General features: G+C 46.3%; 2 protein-coding genes across 3 annotated transcripts; one reads left to right on the forward strand and one right to left on the reverse strand.

Moving 5' to 3' along the window:
* Window positions 1-3,505: 3,505 nt before the first annotated feature.
* On the reverse strand, window positions 3,506-12,345 carry LOC127307980 (cytochrome P450 97B2, chloroplastic). Of its 2 annotated transcripts, none has more exons than XM_051338733.2 (14): window positions 12,105-12,345; window positions 11,552-11,732; window positions 10,778-10,885; window positions 10,465-10,549; window positions 6,495-6,730; window positions 6,118-6,291; window positions 5,990-6,037; window positions 5,821-5,880; window positions 5,549-5,635; window positions 5,363-5,451; window positions 4,811-4,938; window positions 4,417-4,478; window positions 4,077-4,226; window positions 3,506-3,984 (listed from the first exon to the last, which is right to left on the reverse strand). In XM_051338733.2, exons 1-14 carry the CDS (start codon window positions 12,230-12,232, stop codon window positions 3,769-3,771), a joined length of 1,752 nt encoding a protein of 583 aa, XP_051194693.1. In that variant the 5' UTR covers window positions 12,233-12,345; the 3' UTR covers window positions 3,506-3,768. The 2 variants fall into 2 exon arrangements, with proteins under 2 accessions (XP_051194693.1, XP_051194694.1); XM_051338734.2 differs by having other exon boundaries at window positions 4,811-4,902; window positions 12,105-12,336.
* Window positions 12,346-15,252: 2,907 nt separating this feature from the next.
* LOC127307981 (urease accessory protein D) lies at window positions 15,253-24,771 on the forward strand. Its single transcript, XM_051338735.2, has 8 exons — window positions 15,253-15,439; window positions 15,514-15,579; window positions 15,689-15,763; window positions 22,847-22,891; window positions 23,005-23,238; window positions 23,352-23,434; window positions 24,163-24,334; window positions 24,433-24,771. Exons 1-8 carry the CDS (start codon window positions 15,278-15,280, stop codon window positions 24,550-24,552), a joined length of 957 nt encoding a protein of 318 aa, XP_051194695.1. The 5' UTR covers window positions 15,253-15,277; the 3' UTR covers window positions 24,553-24,771.
* Window positions 24,772-25,223: the final 452 nt, after the last annotated feature.

The following is a 25,223-nucleotide window of genomic DNA, read 5'->3' on the forward strand; positions in this document are numbered from 1 at the left end:
TTTTTTAACTTTTTTTTGTTTCAAACATTATGTGAATCCTCAATGAAACATAGACACGTGCATAGTTTCATATATTTTTTACCTTTTGAATTTTATTTGAAATCTATGTAGAACCTCGATGAAACATTTGTGGAACATCCATGAGGCAGTGCGCGATGATAACCATAAAATACGAGGGCATATATGCAAGACTATCACGGGGTCAACAAATCTAAGGTGGAGTACGTCTTCAATTCTGACAAAGAAAAGGGCATATTCAAAATTGTAAGGAAGGGGAAAAGGTGTACATCGATCTCAAAACCACCGATGACTAAAATAGTGCCGGGACGTCAACATAAAGCAGTGGCGGAGGTCGAAGCAAAATCATGGTATGGCAAAGTTCATAGCTTAGAGGAAAAACGGATATCTCAAGCTGAGTTTCGTCACTTAATCTAGCTAGGATTTTTGATAATTAATAGGCGTATTAGTATTAAGGTATGAACTGCCAAAATTAGCTATGGTAGAGGCCAAACCTTGCCAGAATGGGATCTCCGCCACTGACAAAAAGGGTTGCATTTCCCATATTAAAGCCACTATTTGTTAGAAAAGTCACCGTTTGTACCAAATTTGTATCGGTTCTCCGAAATTCACTACCACCTGAATACCCAATTAAATGTATATGTAGTTTTTCAAAATCAAAATACTGTTTTTCTTGTGTTCCAAACTAAAACCAAGGTTCATGACTTGCCATGTCCAGAAATAACAGTTCTAGATAAACAACAAATGAAGAGGACACGTTGCCCGGAGGAACGCTTTGCTAAGTGTGATCATCTTGTTTGTGTAAACAAAACAAGGGATACATGGTGAGATAGAAGCCTGCTTGTTGTTATTGGGGGGAAGGGGAATTGTTGGTTGCTTTGGCCGGTCAACAAGATTTGGTGCGGCCAAAAACGACAGGCTATGTCACCTTATTTTTTGATCGACTAGGTTTGCACGTCTCTGACTAGTTGAGGGTCAAATGAAAATAGACTCACTGTGGTTGGTGCTTTCAAATTGTTCAACGCGATCGTGACTGCCTAGCTAGCATATATGTAACATATACGCTTAAATGTACATTACATATGGTCATGTTTTTGTTAACCTTTCAAGCAATGGTTTATTTAGTTCAGCTAATACATGAGAAAATCCAGTTGCTAATGCTAGGAAATATATGCTGTAGGAGTGAGAGTGAGGAAACGTATGTGATTACGTCATGACAGGAGTCAAAGAGTTGACTCGATTTATTCTTTTTCTTGCGGGCTGCACCAACGGGGAACCTCCCATGTTCCCTGCTAATTGACATCCCTAGCTAGTGCATGTGCAACCAACTGTTGTAACTAACTCACTTGATTATTATTGTACTATGTACTCCTCCATTCTAACGTGTATACATGCATACATCTAAATCTGCCACAAGAATAATGAAATTGATGCAGTACGTGGTTATGTCCTTGTAATTTGAAGTCTACCCGTTGTCTTTACAAATACATAAAGACAACTCCACTGATCAAGTTAAAGCTTAATCATTTACTAAAACATCCAATTAAGCAAGTGACACAAAAATGATGCACTTAATCCACATCATACAAGGTAACCATGCTTCCATTTTTGTAAGACAATACTCTACTCTCACTAGAAGCTGTCAAGCTCGAGCGAAATCACACTATCTCGTGCAGCTTGTCCGGTTTGCTCGACGAAAGTGACCTGCCGCATTACCGTTTTACCACATGTGGGTTTAGGACAAACGCAAGAAAATTTTGAGGATGGTGAAAGGATAGGGTTTGGTTAGGATTTGGTGTGAGGTGGCACCCCACCAGGGCCTTGACCTTTCAGCCCTTGATTGGCGGGGAGGAAGGAAGCAGGAACCGGTCAAGATGGCTCACTACCTAGCTTTGCTAGTTTAACTGTCCTCAGCTCAGTAGGAGCATCCAATCCCAAGGAGTAGGGTGGTTGTTAAGGATACACGTTCAAAGGCTACGCACCCTACGATCGAGTCCTGTTGAAAATTCAAGTCGTACTTGTGCGGCAGCATGCATTTTCCACAATTCCATGACGCATGTGTGTATATACATAGTATAGTATTAGTATATTGTGTTGATCGAACGGTCTATGCCGTTTCCTCGAAGAGGTCCATGGATGATGGATCCTTGTTAACTACTCTCTCAGACGTCCTAGAATAAATGAATCAACCTTTTCTATATACGGAAGTGTCTATAACTAAAATGGATAATATGTATCTACACAAAATTGAGTCACCTATTATAGATGGGGAAGTAGCCTCAACCTTGCAGCCGGTAGAGGAAACGTTATATGGCATCAGTGAAGGACTAAAAGTTTGTGCGGTCAGGAAAAAAGTGACAATGCCAAAGATATATATGGAAAAAAGAGAAGGACCCAGAGCCGAAAACTATACGTTGCAGATTTGGAAATTTTCCGAAAAAGGACTGGTGTACATTTTTAGATAAACTATAACCCGCAAACAAAAAAGTGTGTCGCAAAAATGAGAAACAAAATACGGAGTCCTCTAGGTTTTGCACCAAATTTCTAGAAGGAAGAATGTTCCGCATGACGCCACATAGTTTTTGTCGCAGGTGAAGTCATTAGTCACATACCTGGTCAAAGAGCAAAACTTTTCTAAACAACTAAACCGGATCGAGTTCAATCTTAGAGGGTGCTTAGGGTGTAAGCATCCCATGATGTGCAAGTAATTAACATGGCAGTTCAACGTCATGCTAGGGTTGAAGCCACTTAAATTATGTTCTACCAAGATCCGAGTTAGAAACCCGAATCAGACCTCAAACTGAAACCAGGAATGTAACATCTGCATATACACAAGACAAGATGGTAAAGGAAAAAAAAAAGGAAAGCAGTTTCCGAATCTTCACCATCAGATGTTCATAATTTTGATTAAAAAGACATGGTTTCGATTTTCTTTTCACAGATACAAATACAATGCCATCCATATCAAGTAGAGTGAGGGTAATTCAAGAAAAAGAAGCAAGAGCAAAGGTGAATTAGGCTTTCGTTGTCTGTGAAGATTTGCTTATCATGCATACAGCTCGTGCGACAGCGAATTGGCTGACCGCAAAAGGTCACAGAAACGTGCTATTCTGGCTCCAGCTAAAGCAACATACACATCAAAAATCCACCCCCAACCACAAGGATTTTTCATCTGTCACAAGAACCACACATATATATGGAATAATGTGTTCATAACAAAACAAAATGTGGCATATAGAACATCATGGCATCCACGGATGAAAAGAAGTATGAGTAGCTTACTTGCCGCTGCCATCGCTATCGGCATCAGTTTTTCAATTCAATTCTGTGGGCTTCTTGTTTCCTGCACAGCATGCAGCCCACCGCAACACGGCACAACAGCATGACTGAAACCTACCTTTGCCTCCATGCGAAGAAGTATCCAATGGCACGTCGCCACAGAACATATCAGGTTATCTGAGTTCACAAGAAACGGGACACCTAGGCGAGACATACAGCAACCTTCTCCGTCACACAATACTCTGGTCAGTTTGGCATGGAGTGCTGTGGTTCAGTTTAGATGCATGCATGCAGCACCCAGCATTTGCAGCCATATGTTTCAGATGATGGTGGTGCATAGAATTGATGCCCCTAGAGCTCCCAAGAGGTGTTACCATGTACATGAACCTGCTTTACCCAGCTAAAGCATGCAAATGATGTGAGAAGTCAACAATAAGCAAAAGCTTTTGGTGCAAAGTTATGCCTGACCAATCAAGTCCTTTTCTTAAGCCTGCACCACAACCCGTTCTTTGTGTGGATCGTCGCACCCGTCACCATCTCGACTTCGTCGGGCGATCCTCGCAGCTCCACGTCAAACTTTTGCAATAGCATGGCTAAGGCCACTGTCGATTCGAGGAGCGCGAATTGGTCTCCCACGCACTTGCGGGGTCCTCCACCGAAGGGGAGGAAAGCAAAGTCCGCTATAATCTGGTAAACGGAGTTTGATAAGGACTTGGTTTTTCAACGAACGAGGTCTAATCTGTAGAGGCGAGAATGACGAGACTAGTGTTCAGGCATACCTCGTTGGGATACATCGCGCCAGGACTACGGGCAGGATCAAACCCAGCCCAACCTTCTATGTTCTCATCCATCTTTGGAACTGTAAACCTCTCTGGTTCAAACTCATTTGGTTTATTCCAAAAGTATGGAGATCTATGGAGATTGTATATCTGCAGTGCCAGCATTTTCCATAAGACAAACTTCTAAAGGATAACAGAATCAAGTTTGGTGTATTTTATATTCCACAGACCAGTAGACCTATAGCAAACTTATCATGAAGGTAAATTATATTGATACCAATATTATGAATATATATCTGAAAGAAAGAAACAGCTTAAATTTGCCAATCCCCCATCTTACCGAAAGAAATATATCGGTTCCAGCTGGTATTTCGTATCCCTCATTTGCTCCATTGTACCCACCTATGATTTGTGTGCGTTAATTTTCAGAAGACAAGAACTTAGAATGCAAATGTTTTTTTTCTTCATAAATACAACTTAGAATGCAAGTGTTGAATGGCAAAAGTTTCAAAATACATGGTAACTAGAAAAAAAAGGTATATTTATGTCATGTGTTCGATGCATGAAACAAGGAAATGCAGTTTAATTTTATAAGAATTCATCGTCTGCAAAATAGCACTGTCAGTGCCACATCACATGCCCTTTAATATCTGGCACATGTATTCCTAATAATTTTGTACCAACTCTTCTTTTCTGATTGCTCAAAGAAAGCTGGATATATTAAAGACTGGTACCTGGCAATTTATCTGGACGGAGAGAACGTCTGATTAGCAAAGGTGGTTGAGGATACAAGCGAAGAGATTCAACAATGATCAATCTTATGTACCTTTTTGAAAAAAAAACAATGATCAATCTTATGTACCTATAGCGCAGCATGAATGCAGTATGTGAAGTTCAAAACCATTTATGATGCATTTATATAGTAAACTCGTACCAACACGACATGGAAAGTTAGTAACAGCTGGTGATTTTGGAAGCATATGATATGCCATTAAGAATACATGATGGAAATCTATAGATTTTTCAAGCCCTCGAACTTTAACCCTAACTTTAATCATTCATTTGGCTAACAAAATATGAGTTATTTGCCACAAAATTATACAATTGGAAACTTTTTCGAATACAAATCCAACGGTTTTGTCGCATATAACTAATTTTTATTTGTCAAATCCATGGCAAATTAGGCTCAAAATTCGAGGGGGCATATATATTTGGAAGGAGGGAGTATTGTATAGAAAAATCAAACATAGTTCAATTCACAAGAAATGGTAACATAAGTAACATACTCCAATTTCTTGAGCTTGTCAGCTGTAATAGCCCCATCGTCGAGTACAGCATCAATCTCTGCCTGGGCTTTTCTCATCTTGGTGGGGTTCTGTAAAAGTTAAAGTCAATCGTATGATGTTATTGAAGTCACAAGTAGGCAATTTAAATGTTACTCTCTGTTCATGTCAGTGAAAGCATTTATGAACCTGGGCCAGTAGAAAAATAGACCATGTTAAAACAGCTGCAGTTGTTTCATGTCCAGCGATAAGCATTGTCATAAGATCATCTCGAAGCTATCACAAACCAAAAAAGTTGTCAACTTATTTGCCTGATTCAAGTGGAAATACAAATGGAAAATATGAAACTGTAGACAGAAAAATATTAAAACCTCCCTGTGCAGGAGCAAATAAATGGTACAATACACAAGTTATTGATTATGTTCTATTCTTAAAAATTTAACATTACAAGGGCGATTTACCTGGCGATCATCAACATCAGCTCCCCTCATGTCAACAAGGAACCTCAGCAAGCTGGCATCCTACAAATATAAAGGCAACATCAGGAACTGCCAGATAATATAGATGTTTTATAAAACAAACTGGTAATATCAGCATGAACCAAGAAAATAAGGAGTGATAAGAGCTAACCTTCAGCGACGAGTAGTCTCTTTGCTGGAGTTTTTCCACATCAGCTTCCTATATTAAGCAATGTCAAAACTACTACAAATTCCAGAAAATAGGCACCATGTATGACTAAATTTTATGTTGGCACAAACCTGTCTCGTTTCTTTTGCATTTTTAATAAGATTGTCAAGACAATCATTGATAACCTTGAGGTCACTGCGGAACTTCCGCTGTCTTGGCACTATCCATTGAGTTAAAGGAAGATTCCAGTACGGGATATAAAAGGTGGATCGATGCTCAGCTTCAAAAAGAGTTCCATATACAGCCTGCAGAGCAGAAATAGAAAATCACCAAAAGGAGGGTCGACAAAATTAGCAGAAAAGCATCACCCATGTTTACTCATCATAAACATGCAATATGGGTATTCTTTTGTACTTTTACTCAATATATTAATAACAAAACCATGCATGCACTTCCCAGGAAGAAATGATAATCAGATAGTGTAACTACGTAATGCTTTTACACCAACCTTGATTACAGGAGATTCCTTATTAACCGAGTCGAAATCAAAATTGAACACTCCCAAGCCAATTATATCAAGAGCCAAATTGGAGAATTCTTCTTCCAGGTTCACTATTGTAGATTTGTCACTATGGTCTCCCTTTTCAATACGTTCTTCAAGTTTCAATACTGTTCTCTCTGAACATTTGGTAAATACTCTCACCATAGCTTCTATGAATAAGGCATGGAACCCGGGAGTTATAACTGCAGAACACGCAGAATGGATAAAATGCACCATCAGCAGAATGTTTTGTGAATGCAAACATGACGTTCATGTTAGCTCTGCAATAGTTTAATTATGTTGACCAATTCCGCCATAAAGGTAGCTGCGGATTGTATGTGAAAATATTCATAAGACATGCTAGTTGGTTCAACAGTCCAAATAAGCCCTAGGGCCAGTCAGCATGGCTGAATCTAATATCACGAAGCATGCATACTTAACCTTGAGTTCTTTCTACATGTTGGGAATCTCATTTCCCTACTGCAACAGTGTCAGCTTTAGCCCGACCGGGTAGTGACCACACTCCTCTTGTACTGACAGTAGGTGGCATTAGTCACACGCAAAAACCTTTTCGTTTTGAGAAGTGGTGGCTGGAGATAGAGGGTTTTAGGGAGCTTGTTACTAAAAATTGGAAACAACCTTGTCCTCATGGAAAAGCTATAGATGTGTGGCAATTTAAACTGCGGAGACTTAGGAAATTTCTAAAGGGGTGGAGTATTAATATAAATATTGCCTTGATATTATGTCTGCAACAGAAACTCTATCTACAGAGAATCATAACAGGATGAAGCACATTAGTGCTGAGCTAAATCATATGTGGTGTATGGAAGAAATTAGTGCTAGACAAAGGTCTCGAGAGAAGGACATTATGGAGGGTGATAAGAATACAGCCTATTTCCATGCGGTAGCTAATCAAAGGAGGATAAAAAAAATTATTTCTTTGCAAAATAAAGAGGGTATGGAGGTTGAGTCTACTCAGGAGATGTTAGATGTTGCCGTAGATTTTTACAAAAACCTTTTGGGGAAAGAGGATAAAATGGATATTAACCTAGATGAAGACTTTTGGGAAAGTGATGATTTAGTCACTGTGGCTGAAAATAACTTTCTGGACCAACCTTTCTCTGAAGATGAAATCAAAGAGGCCGTTTTTGGCTCATATGCAGATGGAGCACCTGGTCCAGACGGTTTCTCCTTTTTGTTTTATCAAAATTTCTGGGAAACCATCAAACAAGATCTTATTAACCTGTTTAGGGATTTTGAGAAGGATGAAGCGGATTTATTTAGAATCAACTTCGCCATGCTTACATTGATTCCTAAAGAAGCTGATGCAATATCTTTGAAAAAATATAGGCCCATTGCCTTGACAAGCTGATGTAATCAACGTAAGCTGATGTAATTTCTTTGAAAAAATAAGGCCCATTGTCTCGACTAATCAAACAGCTTTTATTAAAGGATGATATATTTTGGAGAGTGTTGTTTCTGCTCATGAAATTGTTCATGACGTTCATAGTAAAAATGACCAGGGGGTTGTCTTGAAATTAGACTATGAGAAAGATACGATTAAGTGGACTGGTCCTTTTTGGAGAGCATGTTAATGCAACGAGGTTTTAGCCGAAGTTGGTGTAACAAAATCAAGAATCTGGTGCAAGGAGGGTCGGTTGGGGTGCGAATTAATGATCATGAGAGCAATTATTTTCTTACAGGTAAAGGGCTCCGTCAAGGAGATCCCTTATCCCCCATCCTTTTTAATTTGGTAGCGGATGTTTTTACAAAAATGCTTATTAAAGCGGTGCGACATAATATGATTTCTGGGCTTTTGAGTAATATGAGACCGGGTGGTGTGTTCAGTCTGCAATATGCAGACGACACACTTCTATTTTTACAGAACAATGTGGAGCAAGCCCAAAACTTAAAATGGTCGCTTTCCCTGTTTGAACAAATCTCAGGAATGAGAATAAACTTTAATAAGAGCAATCTAGTCCCTATCAATATTCCTGTGGAGGAAGTCAATGTTTTAGCTCAAGTTTTTGGGTCTAAAGTAAGTGAGTTTCCTATCAAATATCTTGGTGTGCCTTTGCACTTCGGCAAGCTAAAGAAAGAAGATAGCCTTTGATTGATAGTCATCAAGAGAATTGCTGGTTGGCGTGGTCGACTACTAAACCATGCTAGCAGGCTGATCCTAATCAGGTCCTGCCTAGCAAGTATACCAATTTATTTATTGTCGTTCCTAAAATTTCCGAAGTGGGCTGTTAAAGCAATTAACTCACAATTGGCGCATTGTCTGTGGGATAACTATGAAGGGCATCATAAATACCATCTAGCTAACTGCGATTTAGTGAGCATGAAACAAGAGTTTGGAGGTTTGGGGATTCCTAATATAAGAGACCTGAATATATCTCTTCTGTCCTCTTGGATTAGAAGGTTTAATCTGGATAATCATAAAATGTGGAAAGATATTCAGTTTAAATATAGAACACACCATCCAAACATTTTTGCTTGTAGTAATGTGAATGTTTCTCCTTTTTGGAGAGGTGTGCTCTGGGCTTTTACTGCTGCAAAATTTGGATACCAGTGGTTGGTTGGGGATGGTCGAAATATTAAATTTTGGGAAGACCAATGGTTTGGCGGCACTAGCTTGGCCATTCATTTTTGGGAGTTGTATGTTATTTGTAATGAGCAAACAAAAACTATTAGTGATATCTGGGATGGGCTAGAGTTGAAACTCTCCTTTAGAAGATGTTTCAATGAAAAGTTACTGATGCAATGGGAGGATTTAAAAGCTATTGTTCAACAATTAAAATTGAGTGAGGAACCAGATTAGTTGGTTTGGAAACTACATGCATCTAGGGAATATACTTCCCAATCTCTTTATGCTATGGTGAACTTCAGAGGTGTTAAACCTGTGTTTATCCCTTCAGTTTGGAAGCTGAATGTACCACCTAGAGTACAAGTGTTTCTTTGGTTAGTTTCAAACAACAAAATCCTTACTAGAGATAATCTGTCTAAAAAGGCAACTAGTACAAGATAAGAGATGTCTTTTTTTGCTCTGATTTAGAGAGTGTGGAACACCTGTGTTTTGAATGCGATATTATCAAGCTGGTTTGGAACTGAGGTGTCTATTATCATGAAGAAACAGGTTGGCTCCACCTATGAACAAGTGGCTGGTTTGTGGGTTAGTAACGAAGCTAATGGGGCGGTGAATATAATGACATCTTCTGTTATTTGGAATGCCTGGAAAATGAGAAATGAATTGTTTTTTGGTCGACTAATCTGGACCGGAATGCAGGAAATATGGAGGAGGATTGCGCGGCTGCTCGGGCGATGGATTCCGCTGTGCAAGGCCAGGTGGAAGTTGACGATAGAAGAATGGTGCGTGGAGCTGGAACTGAAAGCACGGGAGCTTCCCCAAGTCGGGTGGCGATGAAGAGAAGAAAAGTTGGAGTAATGGTGATTGGTCCAGGGACCCCGGAAGTGCGTGGTGAGATCAAGCTGCAAATTGGACTGTGAAGCAAAAAAGGAAAAATGGGGATGAAAAGCTCCCAGGAAAACAAAGTGAAAAAATGGGTGTTTGTGAACTTTCCCTATGGTCGTGTAGTCTGTAGTCCTTTTGTGAAAAATCCTGGGATGTTGCTTAGGCTTGTTTGAGCTTTGGCCTCTAGAGTAGGCTGGTAGTGGATGATGTTTGTGAACTATATGTTTCATTTCTGAAAAATGGAATGGACCTGGGCGGAGGCGCCTTTATCTAAAAAAAATTTACCTTTAATTGTCAAGTCCAAATAAAAAGAACAACATAGTGAATTCATATCACTGGAGAATGGTCAATCTGCTTTTACTGAGTAACAGCACCTTAGACTAGTGTACAGAAATATGCAGTATGACTGCACTCAAGCAAGACTTACAAGTATGCAAGTATGATTCAAAATCCGACCTTTCTAACCTTTTCTCCTTTGCTTCCAGGTATCAAGGTCAGCAGGTATAAGACCCTTTCCCATTATTGGTTCAAGAATTTCAGCCAGAACTCCCTGATTTCAAGTAGAAAAGTATGTAAGTGAGAAACTACCAAGCTACTCCAGTAGTTACTCCTGAAGCGTATTTAATATTGTTTTGCGCGCAGCTTGATCAGGGGAAAGCAACATATGCTTCAAATAAGGTGCCAACCATTATGGCCGGAGCTTGTTTACAGTATCAGATGTTCGGTGTATACATTTACATACATTCACAAAGTATTTATTAGAATTTAGAAAACATACCTTATCATATGCGAAAGCATTTTCCCGGAGGATGTATCTAGCAACAATTGGATCAGACACAACAACAAATGATTTGGGTCCAAAAGCAAGTTTGTAGACAGAACCGTGCTGCAAGGATAACAGGATATGTTAGCTCAAGCGAAAACTCTTTCAGATCACAGCAACACAACTGGAACAAAAATACCATGCACAAACTATTAGCATATCATCTTGTCCTGCTGCTGCTTTTTATCTTGGCATACACCTCATAAAGGCATAATTTCACTTTCATGTTCAAGTCCAGCATTTCTGAATGGGGTCGTGAGATGCCTCATGTTCTATGACTTGCATGCCGCATAGAATATACCAAATGAATAAGTTTGTTTTAATGTTGATCAATGCCCTCGCAAATCATGTTACGCAAATTTTCAAGCCCAAACTGAGATGTCAATTGAAAGAAAGGTTTAGCTTGCTATTTTCTGAGTATGATTATCAACGTACGCTGCATATAAGGATACTTAGAGGAAAAAACGATAACATAATTCATGTACATATAAGATTTGAATATGGCCTTAAAAATGGCAATCAGAGAATACCATTAAGGTGGTCAACTGGTCAAGATTACTAAATTTGGGTGCCATGTATCCTCTCTTCCGTTTGGATTTGAAAACAAATATATAGTTTTCACTCGAATATGTATGTAATATTCACAGATTGCAACTAACACATTCTTCCAGTAAGCAGATGAAAGCGCTGCAGTAGTAAGTAACACGAGACAGAGAGCAGGATAAACACCTCGAGGAACCAATCATAGAGTGAATAGAATAGGGGCCGGTCGAACAGATCAGTGACAGCGCCTTCGGCAACCGGCATATTCTTGAGGTTGCCGCCAGCAAGCAAATTGGTGAGAAGGTTGCTGGCATTGTCAAACAAGTTCCTCTTCGTCTTGGTTTTGTCGACGCCAGGCGACTGGCATCTGCATAAACAGCAGCAATAAGGGATAGGCACAGATTATACTCTGGCAACTTGACATGCACCAGCAATACTTTGTTTCACAATTGCTGCAATAGAGAAAACCACCGGCACCAAGCATTACATCTTATATCAGTGTAGTAATAGAGAGCTGATCGGGCACTACTAAGTAAGAAAGGAAGAATAGGCAGAGTTAAGCGGTCTGCTCATCATGGGCAGCTACAGAGTGAAATTGACAGTTACTTCGGACAAAGAACTAAAAGTTGAAGCTGTCTAGTAGGGCAGGTGGCGCAGGGGAAATCGATCGAACGCCTTGTGGGCACCGGCGCCACAGCCGGAGCCGTGCAATGGGAGAGCTGGTGGATGGCTTCCGTACCTGATTGGGAGGAGGCGGCTCCTCCCGTGAGCAGCCCACGAGGAGGGGTAAGAAGAGGAGGCGAGGCGGTGCCCGCCGGTGCTGGGCCTCGGCAGGAGCGTGGCGGCGGTGGCCGCGCTTGTGGCCATGGCTCGTGCGCGCGCTCTCACAGTCGGAGACGGCTCGACGAAGGCTAGCGGCCTTCGTGGACCTCGTCGTGGAGTAAAAAAAAAAAAGATAGATAAGGTCCTTCGTCCACTAGTGTAGTCTGTACTGAATACTGATGCTGTTGTGTGCGCGCCATGTGATGTGAGATCGGCGTCCACGCCGCCGGTTAAGGTCGGCCATCGTCCGTCGGATCGGAAGGGCGGTGGCCTGGTCGGTCGGGGAGCCGCCGGTTGCCCGCAGACCACGGAACGTGCCATGGCACCGCCGGAGGTGTCACGACACCGCACTGATCAAGTCGGGTGCGTGCTCCACTACAACTACGAGGAATTCCTCCGACCAGAAAACATTCCTTTTTTGCTACTACAATCAAAGTAGACGGACTTCATTTTTTGTGGTTCTTCCACTCGCTGATTTGTTTAAAGAAAAACTGCAGAAATTGGAAAAAGAAGAGCGGGATCTTAATATCATGCCCGTTTCAATTTTATATGATTTGGTATGCACGAAAGTTTATTTGATTAGTCATGTAAAAACCCAACGGTTCTTACCAACGTGTCTGGTTGATGCTGAATTTCTTATAAAATGTTCCCCGCAATTACTTCTATGATTCTTAGAAATAATCTTGTATAATTAAATCGTTCAAATCAAGCAACTATTATAGAGAAGTTTCTAAGGTTTTCAATCCCCAGAGCTCCTATCAAAATCCTCTTAGTCAAAGAGCTCCTTCCATCACGTAGTCACGCTCGCCTCCTCTTAACATTGTTTTACCCCCATGGAACCATCAAAGCTAAATCTCGATGGGTAAGTTCAGATATTATTTCAACTATGTCTTTTTCCTACTGATGCATAGTATTTTTTTTCCTATTTGGGTACCGTATCTTTTAGCAAGTTGTTTTAACATAATTTATATTACATTCTCTCAATTGTCTAATTTGATTTTTTATATTATATATTGTATCTTCATGCCAGTTGGTTTTACATTGTTCCTATGGTGTCTTCTCACGGTTGTGTATAGTACTTTTACGCCTATTTTTGTATTATAATTTTCTATTGTACTTTTTTGATCTCTTAATTGTATATTGCACCTTTTGATTTTGAGTGATCCACCTATTGATGGTTGTTCATTTCAATTTTGTATTATTGTGTACTTTCTCTGATAAAAAAATATAAGTCTTTTAAAACATGTTACAAGGTCAAAACATCATGAATCAAAATCTCCGGAGGCCATGTCATGTGCAGTGGGGTTGCTGTTGTGTCATATTACACTAGCGATTTCGACCATCAATTCTTGACAAATTCGTTGCATCACACAAAAAATGTATTAAATATTTTCTATTTATAAATTTTTAAAGTAACTTAATTATTTTATCAAAGTAGTACTGTATATGTGGCTACTTTCTACAGAAAAACTAGAGAGAACAATAAAAGTAACAAGATATAAGTACAAATCTCAACAAAGAAATAAACAAACAAGGAATAAAAACATAGCATTGTACGGCCAAAAGAATCAGTAAAGGAACTAGTTACAATTAGATCTGTGGTGTTCACCCATTTTTTCCTCGAACTGAAAAGGTGTTCACTCATCAAAACTAAATCTCGAAAGATGAGTTCAGATATTTATTTCCAACTATGTTTTTTCTACTAATGCATATTATTTCCAATTTTTCTACTATATATAAATGAAAATTAAACAATTGCGGAAATGTAATATAAATAATATTAATACAACTTACTCTATGTATTCGTACCATTTTGCTTTGCATTATTCCCATTGTGTCTTCTCACAGTTGTGTATAGTACTTTTACACCTATTTAGTTTTCTATTGTATTTTTTCTCTTAGTTGTATACAGAACTTTTGATTTTCAGTGCTCCACTTATTAAGTGTTGTTTATTGCATTTTTTGTACTGTTGTCTACTTTGTTTGATCCGAAATATAATTCTTTTACACCGTGTTACAAGCTCACATCCATCATGAATCAAAATCCCTGGATACCATGGCATAGGGGTTCTTGTTGCATCATACAACACTAGTGAATTTGACCATCAATTATTGCTCAAATAGGACGTGTCACATAAAATATATACAATGTCTTTTCATTTGTAAACTGCTAAAGTTACTTAATTTTTTAATCAAGAATAGTATTGTATAATTTGATACTTTCTACAGAAAACAGGATAAATCGATACTCCTAGGATAGAAGGAAAAATGTCTCATCAAAAAGCAAACACATAAGGAATAAAAACATAGCATTATACAGACAAAAAATATGGTAAAGAAAGTGATTACTATTAGATGGTGTGATGCTCACTCATTTTCCCTCTACCTGAAAAGGTGTTCGCTCATTGGTCAACTACTCAATACTCACGTCTTAGTTGCAATACAACAACTTTTTAGTGTTTAAAGTCATTACACTTTTTTTGACGCAAATACAGTGGGGAAGACCCCACTACGTCATTTTTCATTTATATCAAATGGATATGTACATGCGGATTGACAAATTCCAAAGAAAAATTACAAGGTGTCAATCCAGTCTTGCATACCCTCCTTGAGACTAGGCTTAACTCTATGCCTAATCTCCATAATATTACACTTGAGGAAATTATAACAAGCCTCGTGATCTCGTTGGATTTAATCAAAGATGATTTTAAATTCATTACACTCTTTCCTATTCTAGGGAACATTATATTTTTTTTACATTTTATTATAGTTTTTATCGAAAACAAAAATTACTACTCCCTCTTATATTTAGGAAAATAGGTACTCCCTCCGATCCTTTTTAATCAACTCAGATTTGTACTAAATCCGAGTCAATTAAAAGAGATCAGAGGAAGTACTAGTTTTTTTTCAAGCACCTGTGGCCAAAAACAAATCCCTGTAAAATATAAAAGTCTAAGGCCTGCTTGACGGCCTGCTTTAATCCGGCCCATATGTGCAAACGCATGCTGTGTCTACGGATACCAACACGGCCCAGACTTTGATTTATTCCTCCTTTTTGCGGCCGGGAATGTAGCCGAGTTGACTATCATCATGGGGGAAATAATGGAACTGGACGCGGTCGCCGACGGAGAGCCGGCGACGCCGGCCGCGCCGACGGCGACGGGCGTGGTGCGGGTGGAGAAGGTGAGGGGCAGGTCGGCGGTCACCCGGTGCTTCGCGAAGTACCCGCTCAAGATCATCGTCCCTTCCAAGGTGTGTACGTCCTCCCCCGCGCGCACAGAGGAGGTAGATTGGCTCGCCTAACTGACCTCGCCATGGCATGGCAGGTGGGCTCCGCCTCCTCCGGCGCCGTCTGGCTCTACTCCCTCACCTACGGCGGCGGCATCGTCTCCGTGAGCCTTCTGTCTCATTTCCTTCGATCGCTTTTCTCTCAGGGGACCAACTGGTGGTGCCTGTAGCCAGGAAGGAACTCTTTTCTGAAAGTATGTTGTGTTGTTTCAGGGGGATAGGATCTCCTGCACGGTGAGCGTCGGCGACGGGTGCACGGCGGCGATGACGACGCAGGCCTCCACCAAGGTGATAATACTACCTGTAATGTTTCTGGTTGTCAATTGGACTGGACAATCAGGTAGATTCGTCAGTGTGGCAGGGGATTAATTGGCAATACAACTCCAAATATGTATGTATAGCTTCGTGGTGTCAAGTTAACTGTCTTAACAATGTAGGAAATAGTCTTCTATTATAATGATTATAGCCTTAGCCACACTTGGGTAGCATTTTCGTATACAAATGGCAATACTTAGGGTGTGTTTGGTAGCCCGGGTCAACCGAGAATGACTATCTCATCTCATACATGATGAACCTAACCAAGATGAGATGAGATGGGATGTTGTTTGGTAGCACATGTATTAGACGAGACGAGATAAGATGAGATGTTGTTTGGTAGCACTTGTATGAGGTGAGATGGTGAGGATACCAGCACAATTGATTTTAGCACTAATTTGATATTTGAACAAAGTTAAGATTATATAAATATAAATTACACACTTTACAAAATACACAATAGTTCAATTAGGACAAGTTTAACAGACTGGGCCATTTTTTTACAAAAAGGACCTTCAAAAGAATGAAAAAAAGCAATCGAGTCCGTTCATGGGAGATCCTGCCGGTGGAGACCTTGCCGACGCTCTGGCTGCAACGGGAGGATGCCCTGACGGCGACGGGAGTTGGCCTGGCGGCGGCGCGAGTTGGCACTGGCCTGGCGGCGGTGCGAGTTGGCCCTGGCCTAGCGGCGCGGTGGTCGAGGCCTGGCGGGGCGCTTTGGCCGCGATGGGAGGACGCCCTGGCGGTGGCAGGACACAGCCTGGCGGCGGCACGAATTGGCCCTGGTGGTGGCGTCGCGAGTCGTCCCTGGCAGCGGTGCGGTGGTCGGAGCCTGGTGGGGCGCTACGCGCGACGGGAGGACGGCCCGGCGGCGGTGGGAGGACGGCCTGGCGGCGGCGGGAGTTGGCCCTGGGCGGCGGCGGACGTCGCACCTGGCGGCGGCACATTCTTCGGGGCCTGGGGGGGCGCGGTGGTCGGAGCCTGGCGGCGCGGTGGTCCGGGCTACGAGGGAGGGAGGTGGTCGTGTCTTTGGGCGTGAAGAAAAGAATGAGGAGGGAGAGGTCGTTCGGGTGAGGGTCTGGGGGTGCGCGAGGGGATTTTTGCGGGATGAGCTCGCCCAGGCTGGGTTGTGAAGCTCGATTTGAGCTTCGCAATCGGGCCTGGCTGAGGAGCCTTTTCGGTATGAAGTGGGCATAGCTGAGATGAGTTGACCGGACCTAACAAACACAAGTTTCTCTAGAAATCTCAGTTGAGATGGGAATTTCTGGGTTGGCTCAGGCTACCAAACACACCCTTAATCACCGTGATGTTGAGCATGGCAATGGGAATTGGGAAGCTAGGTTGTAGTTTCATATGCACTTGAGAGTTGGTAGAACCAGCGTATCTACCAGGCCTAGGGCGGAGGTTGTAGGGGAAAGAGGGGACGGCGTGCGTGCGGAGGCGAGGGCGCCGGCGGCAGGGCGCCGTCGCACGGCTTGGGGAGAGGCGGCGCACACGGCAGGGAGGCGGCTAGGGTTTGGGAACTCCGACTCCTGAGGGAGTCGGCAACAAAAGATGTTTATTGCTTGATTGATCTTGTCGATTACAACTCGTATTTATAAGAGAAACTGCGAAACCCTAATCTGCTAATTGGGCTAAGCCCCTAACTAAGCCTGGCCGGCCGGGCCAGTGGGCCCCCTCCGGCGGTAGACCAGACCGATCATAACATCTCTCCCCGCCTGCGCAAACAGCTCGTCCTCGAGCTGGTAGTCTGGATAATGTTGCTGGAACGCCTCACGCGGTTCCCAAGTCGCCTCTTCCTCGGAAAGGCCCTCCCACTGCACCAACAAGTGCCAAATATCACGACGTCGCTGAGCGCGGAGCACCTTGGCTGGGCTGGGAAGCAGACGACCCTCTGCCGTCGGCGGAAGTGCTGGGGTGGCCACCGGCGGAGCAGCGCGATAGGGCTTCAGCAGCCCCACGTGGAAGACGTCGTGAATGCGGGCCCCCTCAGGCAACTGAAGTCGGTACGCCAAGGTCCCAATCCGCAGGGCCCCGCATAGCACGGACCAAGCTTGCGCTTGGCACGCGGGTCGAGGGACTGGTGAGAGCGGTGCAACAGGCGAAGCCACACCCAGTCACCCACCGCGTATTCAACCTCGCGGTGACGCCCATCATAGTAGTGCTTGGCGACCTGCTGAGCCTGGACAAGACGCTGCTGCACCTCGGCCAGCATCTCGTCGCGGGCGCGGATGAGCTCGCCAGCTGCCTCCGTCCGCGCCGTCGCCGGGTCCACCGGCAGAATAGGCGGCGGTGGCCGACCGTAGACCACCTCGAATGGCGTAGCGCGCAGGGCGGAGTGGTAGGAGGTGTTGTAGCAGTACTCCGCCCATGCAAGCCAATCCACCCAAGCGCGAGGGCGATCACCTGTAACACAGCGCAAATACATGGCGATCACCTTATTGACCACCTCGGATTGGCCGTCCGTCTGGGGGTGGAACGCCGTGCTGAACTGGAGTTGGACCCCGGCCATGCGGAAGAGATCCCGCCATACATGCCCCGTGAACACCGGATCCCGGTCACACACGATGGATGAGGGAAACCCGTGTAGACGGACGATGCCGTCGAAGAAGGCGCGGGCCACCGACGATGCCGTGTAGGGATGACCAAGCGCGATGAAGTGGGCGTACTTGGAGAAGCGGTCAACCACCGTGAGGATGACAGACTTGCCGCCCACCTTCGGAAGGCCCTCGATGAAGTCCATGGAGATGTCGGCCCACACCTGCGAGGGAACGTCGAGTGGCTGCAAGACGCCGCCGGGCGCAAAGTCTCCGTCTTGTTGCGCTGGCACGTCTCACATGAGCGCACCCAATCCTGGACCATGGCCCGATCGCCAGGGACGTAGAAGTCCGCGCGCAGACGGTGGAGTGTCTTTTGGACACCCTCATGACCCGCGGAATGTGCCAAGAGCAGCACCTGGTGGCGGAGGTCATCGTGGTCGGGGACGAACACGCGGCGGCCGTGGAGGAGAAGACCGTCGACGAAGCGCCAGGGGTCGTCCAACTCGCCCGCGTCGAGCTGCTGCCGCAGCAGCTGGGCGTCCGGCGCGGACGCGGTCGCCTAGCGGATGCGGTCGAAGAGGGCGAAGGAGGGCCCCGAGCGGATGCATAGCAGGCGTCCTTCCGAGACTCCCTCAGCAGCGTCGGGATCGGCGTCGCGGCGGGACAAGGCGTCGGCCACCGTGTTGAGGCGCCCAGGACGGTACTCCACCGTGAAGTCGAAGCCAAACAGCTTGCTGATCCACTGGTGCTGGGGCACCGTCGACAGCCGCTGGTCCAAGAGGAACTTAAGACTGTAGTGGTCCGTACGTACGCGGAACGAGCGCCCCCATAAGTAGGGACGCCAGTGGCAGACGGCCTGGACCAAGCCGATGAGTTCCTGCTCGTACGCCGCAAGCTTGAGGTGGCGTGCAGCAAACGGCCGGCTGAAGTAGGCGAGCGGCCCGTCGCCCTGGTGAAAGACGGCGCCGAATCCCGCCCCGGAGGCGTCGCAGTCGACGATAAACGGCCTGTCGAAGTCCGGCATCTGGAGGACGGGACCCGTCGTGAGGGCCCCCTTGAGGGCCTCGAAGGCAGCGGTAGCCTCGTCGTCCCAAGTGAAGGCATCGCGCCGCAGCAGGCGCGTGAGGGGCGAGGCGATGAGGCCAAACTCCCGGATGAACTTCCGGTAGTATCCGGCGAGGCCCAGGAACCCGCGTAGGGCGCGTGGTGAACGCGGCGACAGCCGCCACCTTGTCTGCATCCATCGCCACCCCGTCGGCGGAGATGACGTGACCGAGATAGGCCACCGAGGTCGTCGCAAACGAGCACTTCGAGCGCTTAAGGTGAAGTCGATGCGCTCGAAGCTCGTTGAAGACGATGGCGATATGCTGCAGGTGCTCCGCCCATGACGCGCTGTAGATCAAAATATCATCGAAAAAAACCAGCACAAAACGGCGTAAGTATGGGCGAAGTACGTCGTTCATCAGGGCCTGGAAAGTCGCGGGCGCGTTGGTGAGGCCGAAAGGCATCACCACGAACTCGAAGTGGCCATGGTGTGTCCGGAACGCCGTCTTGGCGATGTCCTCCGGGTGCATGCGCACCTGATGATAGCCTGAGCGGAGGTCGAGCTTGGTGAAGAACCGCGCCCCGTGGAGCTCGTCAAACAGCTCGTCGACCACCGGGATCGGAAACTTGTCCTTGAGCGTGAGGGCGTTGAGGGCGCGGAAGTCGATGCAGAAGCGCCACGTGCCATCCGACTTGCGCACCAACAGCACCGGCGCGGAGAACGGGGACGTGGAGATCCTGATGATGCCGGCCGCCAGCATGAGCGCGCACTGGCGCTCCAGCTCGTCCTTCTGCAGCTGGGGGTAGTGGTATGGGCGTATCGCCACTGGCGCTGACCCCGGGAGCAGGTGGATTCGATGGTCACACGCTCGTGGGGGCGGCAGGCCTTGCGGCTCCTCGAAGATGGCGCCGTGCTGCTGCAGGGGGTGCGTCAGGAGGGGGTGCTCGGCGCCGTCGGCCCCGGAGACGAGCTGAAGTTGCGGTGCGGGAGAGGCGCCCCCGAGACCCTCCCAGCGAATGTGGCGCCCATGGCGCCAGAAGGTCATCGTCAGGGCGTCGAAGTCCCAAAGGATGGGACCGAGCGTCCGCAGAAAGTCGACGCCAAGGATGAAGTCAAAGCAGCCCAAGTCGATGCCGGCGCACGTGATGACGAAGTGCTCGTCGCCGATGGTGAGGGGTACGTGCTGGGCCACCCCATGGCAGTGAAGGCGGTCACCGTTGGCCACGGTCACGCGGAGGTTATCCCCACCCGTCGGCTGTAGCGCGAGGCGACGCATAGTGGCGGCGGGGAGAAAGTTATGCGTAGACCCCGTGTCCAGCAGCGCCACCAGAGGCTCGCCCTGGATAGTGACCGGTAGCAGCATCGTCCGCTCGTGGCGGATGCCGGCGAGCGCGTGTAGAGAGACGACGAAGGCCGTGGCAGCCGCGTCGGTCGGCTCGGCCGTCTCGGAGGCGGCGGCAACCGTCCCGGTCGTCGGGTTGCCCTCCTCCACGTCGACTGTCTCCAGGTAGAAGAGGCGGGGGCACACGTGGCCGGGCGTATATGGGTCGTCGCAGTTGAAGCAGAGCCCAAGGCGGCGGCGTTCGAGTTGCTCGGCCGGGGTGAGGCGGCGGAACGTGCGCGTAGCCGCGGGGGCGGGGCCGGTCGGGCCAGGTGGGGCGGGGCGGGTGGCCGCCGTGGCCGTAGGAGGAGGCCGGGTGCCGCGGGACAGGGGCTGCTGAACCGCCTGGGCGCGACGCTCATAGGCGCGCGCGTAGTGCATCGCCGTCTGGAGGTCCTGCTGGGCCTGGAGCTCGACATCGACGCGGATGTGGTCCGGAAGGCCGCCAATGAAGAGCTCGGCGCGCTGTTGGCCCGTCACGCCGGGCGCATGGCACGCGAGGGCCTGGAAGCGGTCGGCGAAGTCCTGCACCGTGGTGGTGAACGCCAAACGTCCAAGTGCCGCCAAGCGGCTGCCGCGGATCGGGGGGCCGAAGCGGAGAAGGCAGAGCTCACGGAACCGGTCCCATGGGGGCATGCCACCCTCATCCTGCTCCAGGGAGTAGTACCACGTCTGGGCGGCGCCGCGGAGGTGGTACGAGGCGAGCCACGTCCGGTCCGAAGCAAGGGTACGCTGTCCCCGGAAGAACTGCTCACACTGGTTGAGCCAGTTGAGGGGGTCTTCGACGCCGTCATACGTGGCGAAGTCCAGCTTGGCGTAGCGTGGGGGCGCGAGGCCGGCGGCGCCCTGGGCGGGGTACTCCGCGCGACCCGCGGAGGGCTCCGCGAAGAGCGAGTGCATCGGGTCCGGGAAGGACGGGCGCGGAGGGTCCCCGGCGGCCGTGTAGACGGGGGAAGGCGCCGGTGCGGCCGAGTAGACGGGAGGGGGCTCCGTCGCGGTCACCCACGCCGGAAGCCGGGAGGGCGACGGCGGGAACCGCACCCGCTGGATGGGCACGCCACAGGGCAGCGATGCGGGACCCGCGGCGGGGGCCGGCTGCCACGGTGCCCACGGCGGCGGAGGCGGCAAGGCCGAGGGCTGCATAGGCACGCCCTGGGCGGATGGGGCCGCGGCGGCCGGCACGCGCGGCGAGGGTGGCGGCAGGGGTGGAGCGGTCATCCCCTGCGTGCCGATCAAGTACAGGCGGATGCCCTGGACGGCGGTGGCGAGGTCGCGGATGGCCGTCGAGAGCTCCTGCTGCGAGAGGAGGGGAGCGGCGTCGGCGGCATCCGCCAGGGGCGCCGCGTCGCCCGTGGAGGGTGACGGCAGGTGCGCGGCGGCGGTGGAGGTCGGCGGCGTCTCGGAGGTGGCGACGGTGGTGGCGGTGGGCTGGCCCGAAGACATGATCGAAACTGAGGTCTCTGATACCAAATTGGTAGAACCAGCGTATCTACCAAGCCTAGGGCGGAGGTTGTAGGGGAAAGAGGGGACGGCGTGCGTGCGGAGGCGAGGGCGCCGGCGGCAGGGCGCCGTCGCGCGGCTTGGGGAGAGGCAGCGCACACGGCAGGGAGGCGGCTAGGGTTTGGGAACTCCGACTCCTGAGGGAGTCGGCAACAAAAGATGTTTATTGCTTGATTGATCTTGTCGATTACAACTCGTATTTATAAGAGAAACTGCGAAACCCTAATCTGCTAATTGGGCTAAGCCCCTAACTAAGCCTGGCCGGCCGGGCCAGTGGGCCCCCTCCGGCGAACAGACCGGTCATAACAAGAGTACTGGTTTTTCTCCAAAGTAGGAGCTGGGGCCAAATTCATGTTTTCCAATAATTTCCTCTTTGTATTATGAACCTTTTTTGTACTGAAGATATATAAATTCGATAGAAACAGTATGACCTCTGACTTCTGTTGTTAGCAGTTTAGGAAGTCTTTCTACTGAATTACTGCCATGCCTCTGCTCACCTGTATGCACAATCTCAGTCACCAAATGTTAACTGTAAAAGCTGCGTTCCCAGAAGTCTCTGCTTATTTTCTGATCGTCAAGTACATGTTCAGGTTTACAAGGCTGTGGGTTTAAAATGTTCTGAGCAAGTTCTAGAGGTAATGTTTATTCAAAGTGGATACGATCTTTGGGCTTTGACCCTTGGCTTCTAAAATGAGTACTGTTGTAGCGTTGTTAGAAAATAATAATGATAATTTGTTACATGCAGTAGGCCACTGTTGGAAAGGATGCACTCTTTGCAGTTATCCCAGATCCTGTAACCTGCTTCTCAACCGCTCGATACTACCAGAAGCAAGTGTTCCATGTTTCTGGAAGTTCAAACTTGGTCATTGTAGATTGGTTTACAAGTGGCCGGTATGAAAGTGGAGAAATATGGGACTTCAGCTCCTACAAGAGTGTCAACCATATTTTCTTGGAAGAGGATCAGCCTCTCTTTATTGACTCCGTAAGAACTTACACCCTTCTCCTAGCATGTGCCTGATTAAGCTGATTCATCTCATTCACCATCATTGCTTAAGCTAAAAGTTGTGCCATGTCAACCTTTGTATGTCTGAACAGGTTCTATTGGAACAAGGCTCGAATTGTAGTATTGCTGAGCGTATGCAGGAATACAATGTCGTTGCGATGGTTGTGTTACTGGGGTAAGCTCATCTAGTACAACATATATTCCTCCCGCATATATATATATATATATTTTTTTTCTTCAACATTTGCAGATATGGCACTAACAACACAGCTATGCACTACTTAATTAGGTTTAATAAAATATTAACCAAGAATTAGTTGGAGGCTGCACTGAAAAGCATGAATATGCAGTTCTATGAATATTTTTCAATCAAATGGCATTACTTTTCCAGTTTTCTCCAATAGCCATTATGGTCAGGTTTAATAACTTAATGCACGACCATGGATGTCTTTTTACCAGTCGTTTCTTTTTCTACAAGGTTTTCTAGACTTGACATTTGGCAATTGTTAAAGTACTCAGCTGCAGTAATGATCTTCTGAAGAAATGTACATGTAATAGTTCTTGGGAATCATAATCAATTGGTAGTTAGTACAGCTGTATATTCCAGGAGCTTGTGTAGTATCTGTCCGTTCCGAATTATAAGATGTTCTAACTTCTTTTTCTGAGGCGTATGCATCTAGACACATTTCAGTGTGCTGGTTCACTCATTTCAGTCCGTATGTAGTCCACATTGAAATATCCAAAACATCTTATAATTCGGAACGGAGGTAGTATCTGTGAATTTCTTTTAGGAACCTGTGAGATTGTTGGATACCAGAATGCACATTTAACTACATTACCATGTGTCTACTGATAGCCTGGCTGCCTGAATCTGAACCATGTTGTTGGTGATCCCCTTTGCAGGCCAAAGCTGAAGCGCATACAGGATCAGATGCAGGATGAAGTGAAGAACATGATGTCTGTACAACTGCGTCCTCCCACCTCTGGTGGAGGTCGCTATGCCGCAAGGCCGCAGCCTCTACCCTCCCAGAAGAGGCCCCCACTCATCGCCTCTTGCAGTCCATTCGGTCACATGGTTTGTTGCCACTTCTTCCTACAGTACTACAGCCACAGCTAATCAAGCACACTTGGCTCACATAGCATGTGGCAACGTCTGTTTTCTGGTTGCCGCAGGGAACCGGCATGGTCGCCCGGATAGTGGCAGTGAGCACCGAGTCTGTGTACAACTTCCTGAGAGACCATCTGGCTGCGCTTGAACCGTTTCTTGGCGCCGCCCCATATTCTGCACCATGAAGCTTACAGCAGACTGCTGATCATTGAGTTAACTTATTGTGAAATTTCCACGTGGATACGAATGGGGCTCTAAATTCTTTCGGTATATACAGATGTCTAGCTATATATACAGTTGGGTAGAAGTTGTTGTCATAGCTGGGCCCGGGCAGTTTACGAACTCGCTTGTACAGCTCAAACGAATCATCCGCGAAACCTATTCCCCGCTCATAGCGGGCGCTATTCTTCGCTCCGCTCAGAGCGCGGTAAGCTGGGCCGGCCCATTAGCGAGGGCAGGATTTCCCTTCAGTTTTTCTTCTGTTTCGCTTTTTCTTTCAGTTTTTTTTTGGTTAAGCTGGTTTTTTCACTCCAATTCTTGGTTTTATCAAACGTCTTTTTTAAAATTTTAAAATTTTGAATGTTTAGAATTTGAACTTTTTTCAAGTTTGAACTTTTTTTAGATTTGAAATTTTTTCAAACTTGAACAATTTTTTACTTTGAACATTTTTATTTTGAACAATTTTTAAATCTGATTTTTTTGAGTTTTAACTATTTTCATATTTGATATTTTTTGAAGTTTGAACAATTTTTAAATTTGAACATTTACAAAATTTATCATTTTTTCACATTAGAATAGTTTATAGTTTTGAACATTTTTTAGATCTGAACAATTTTCATGTTTGAACATTTTTTAG

The sequence above is a fragment of the Lolium perenne genome, chromosome 6 (assembly GCF_019359855.2).
Source record: "Lolium perenne isolate Kyuss_39 chromosome 6, Kyuss_2.0, whole genome shotgun sequence".
Classification (NCBI taxonomy): Eukaryota; Viridiplantae; Streptophyta; class Magnoliopsida; order Poales; family Poaceae; genus Lolium; species Lolium perenne.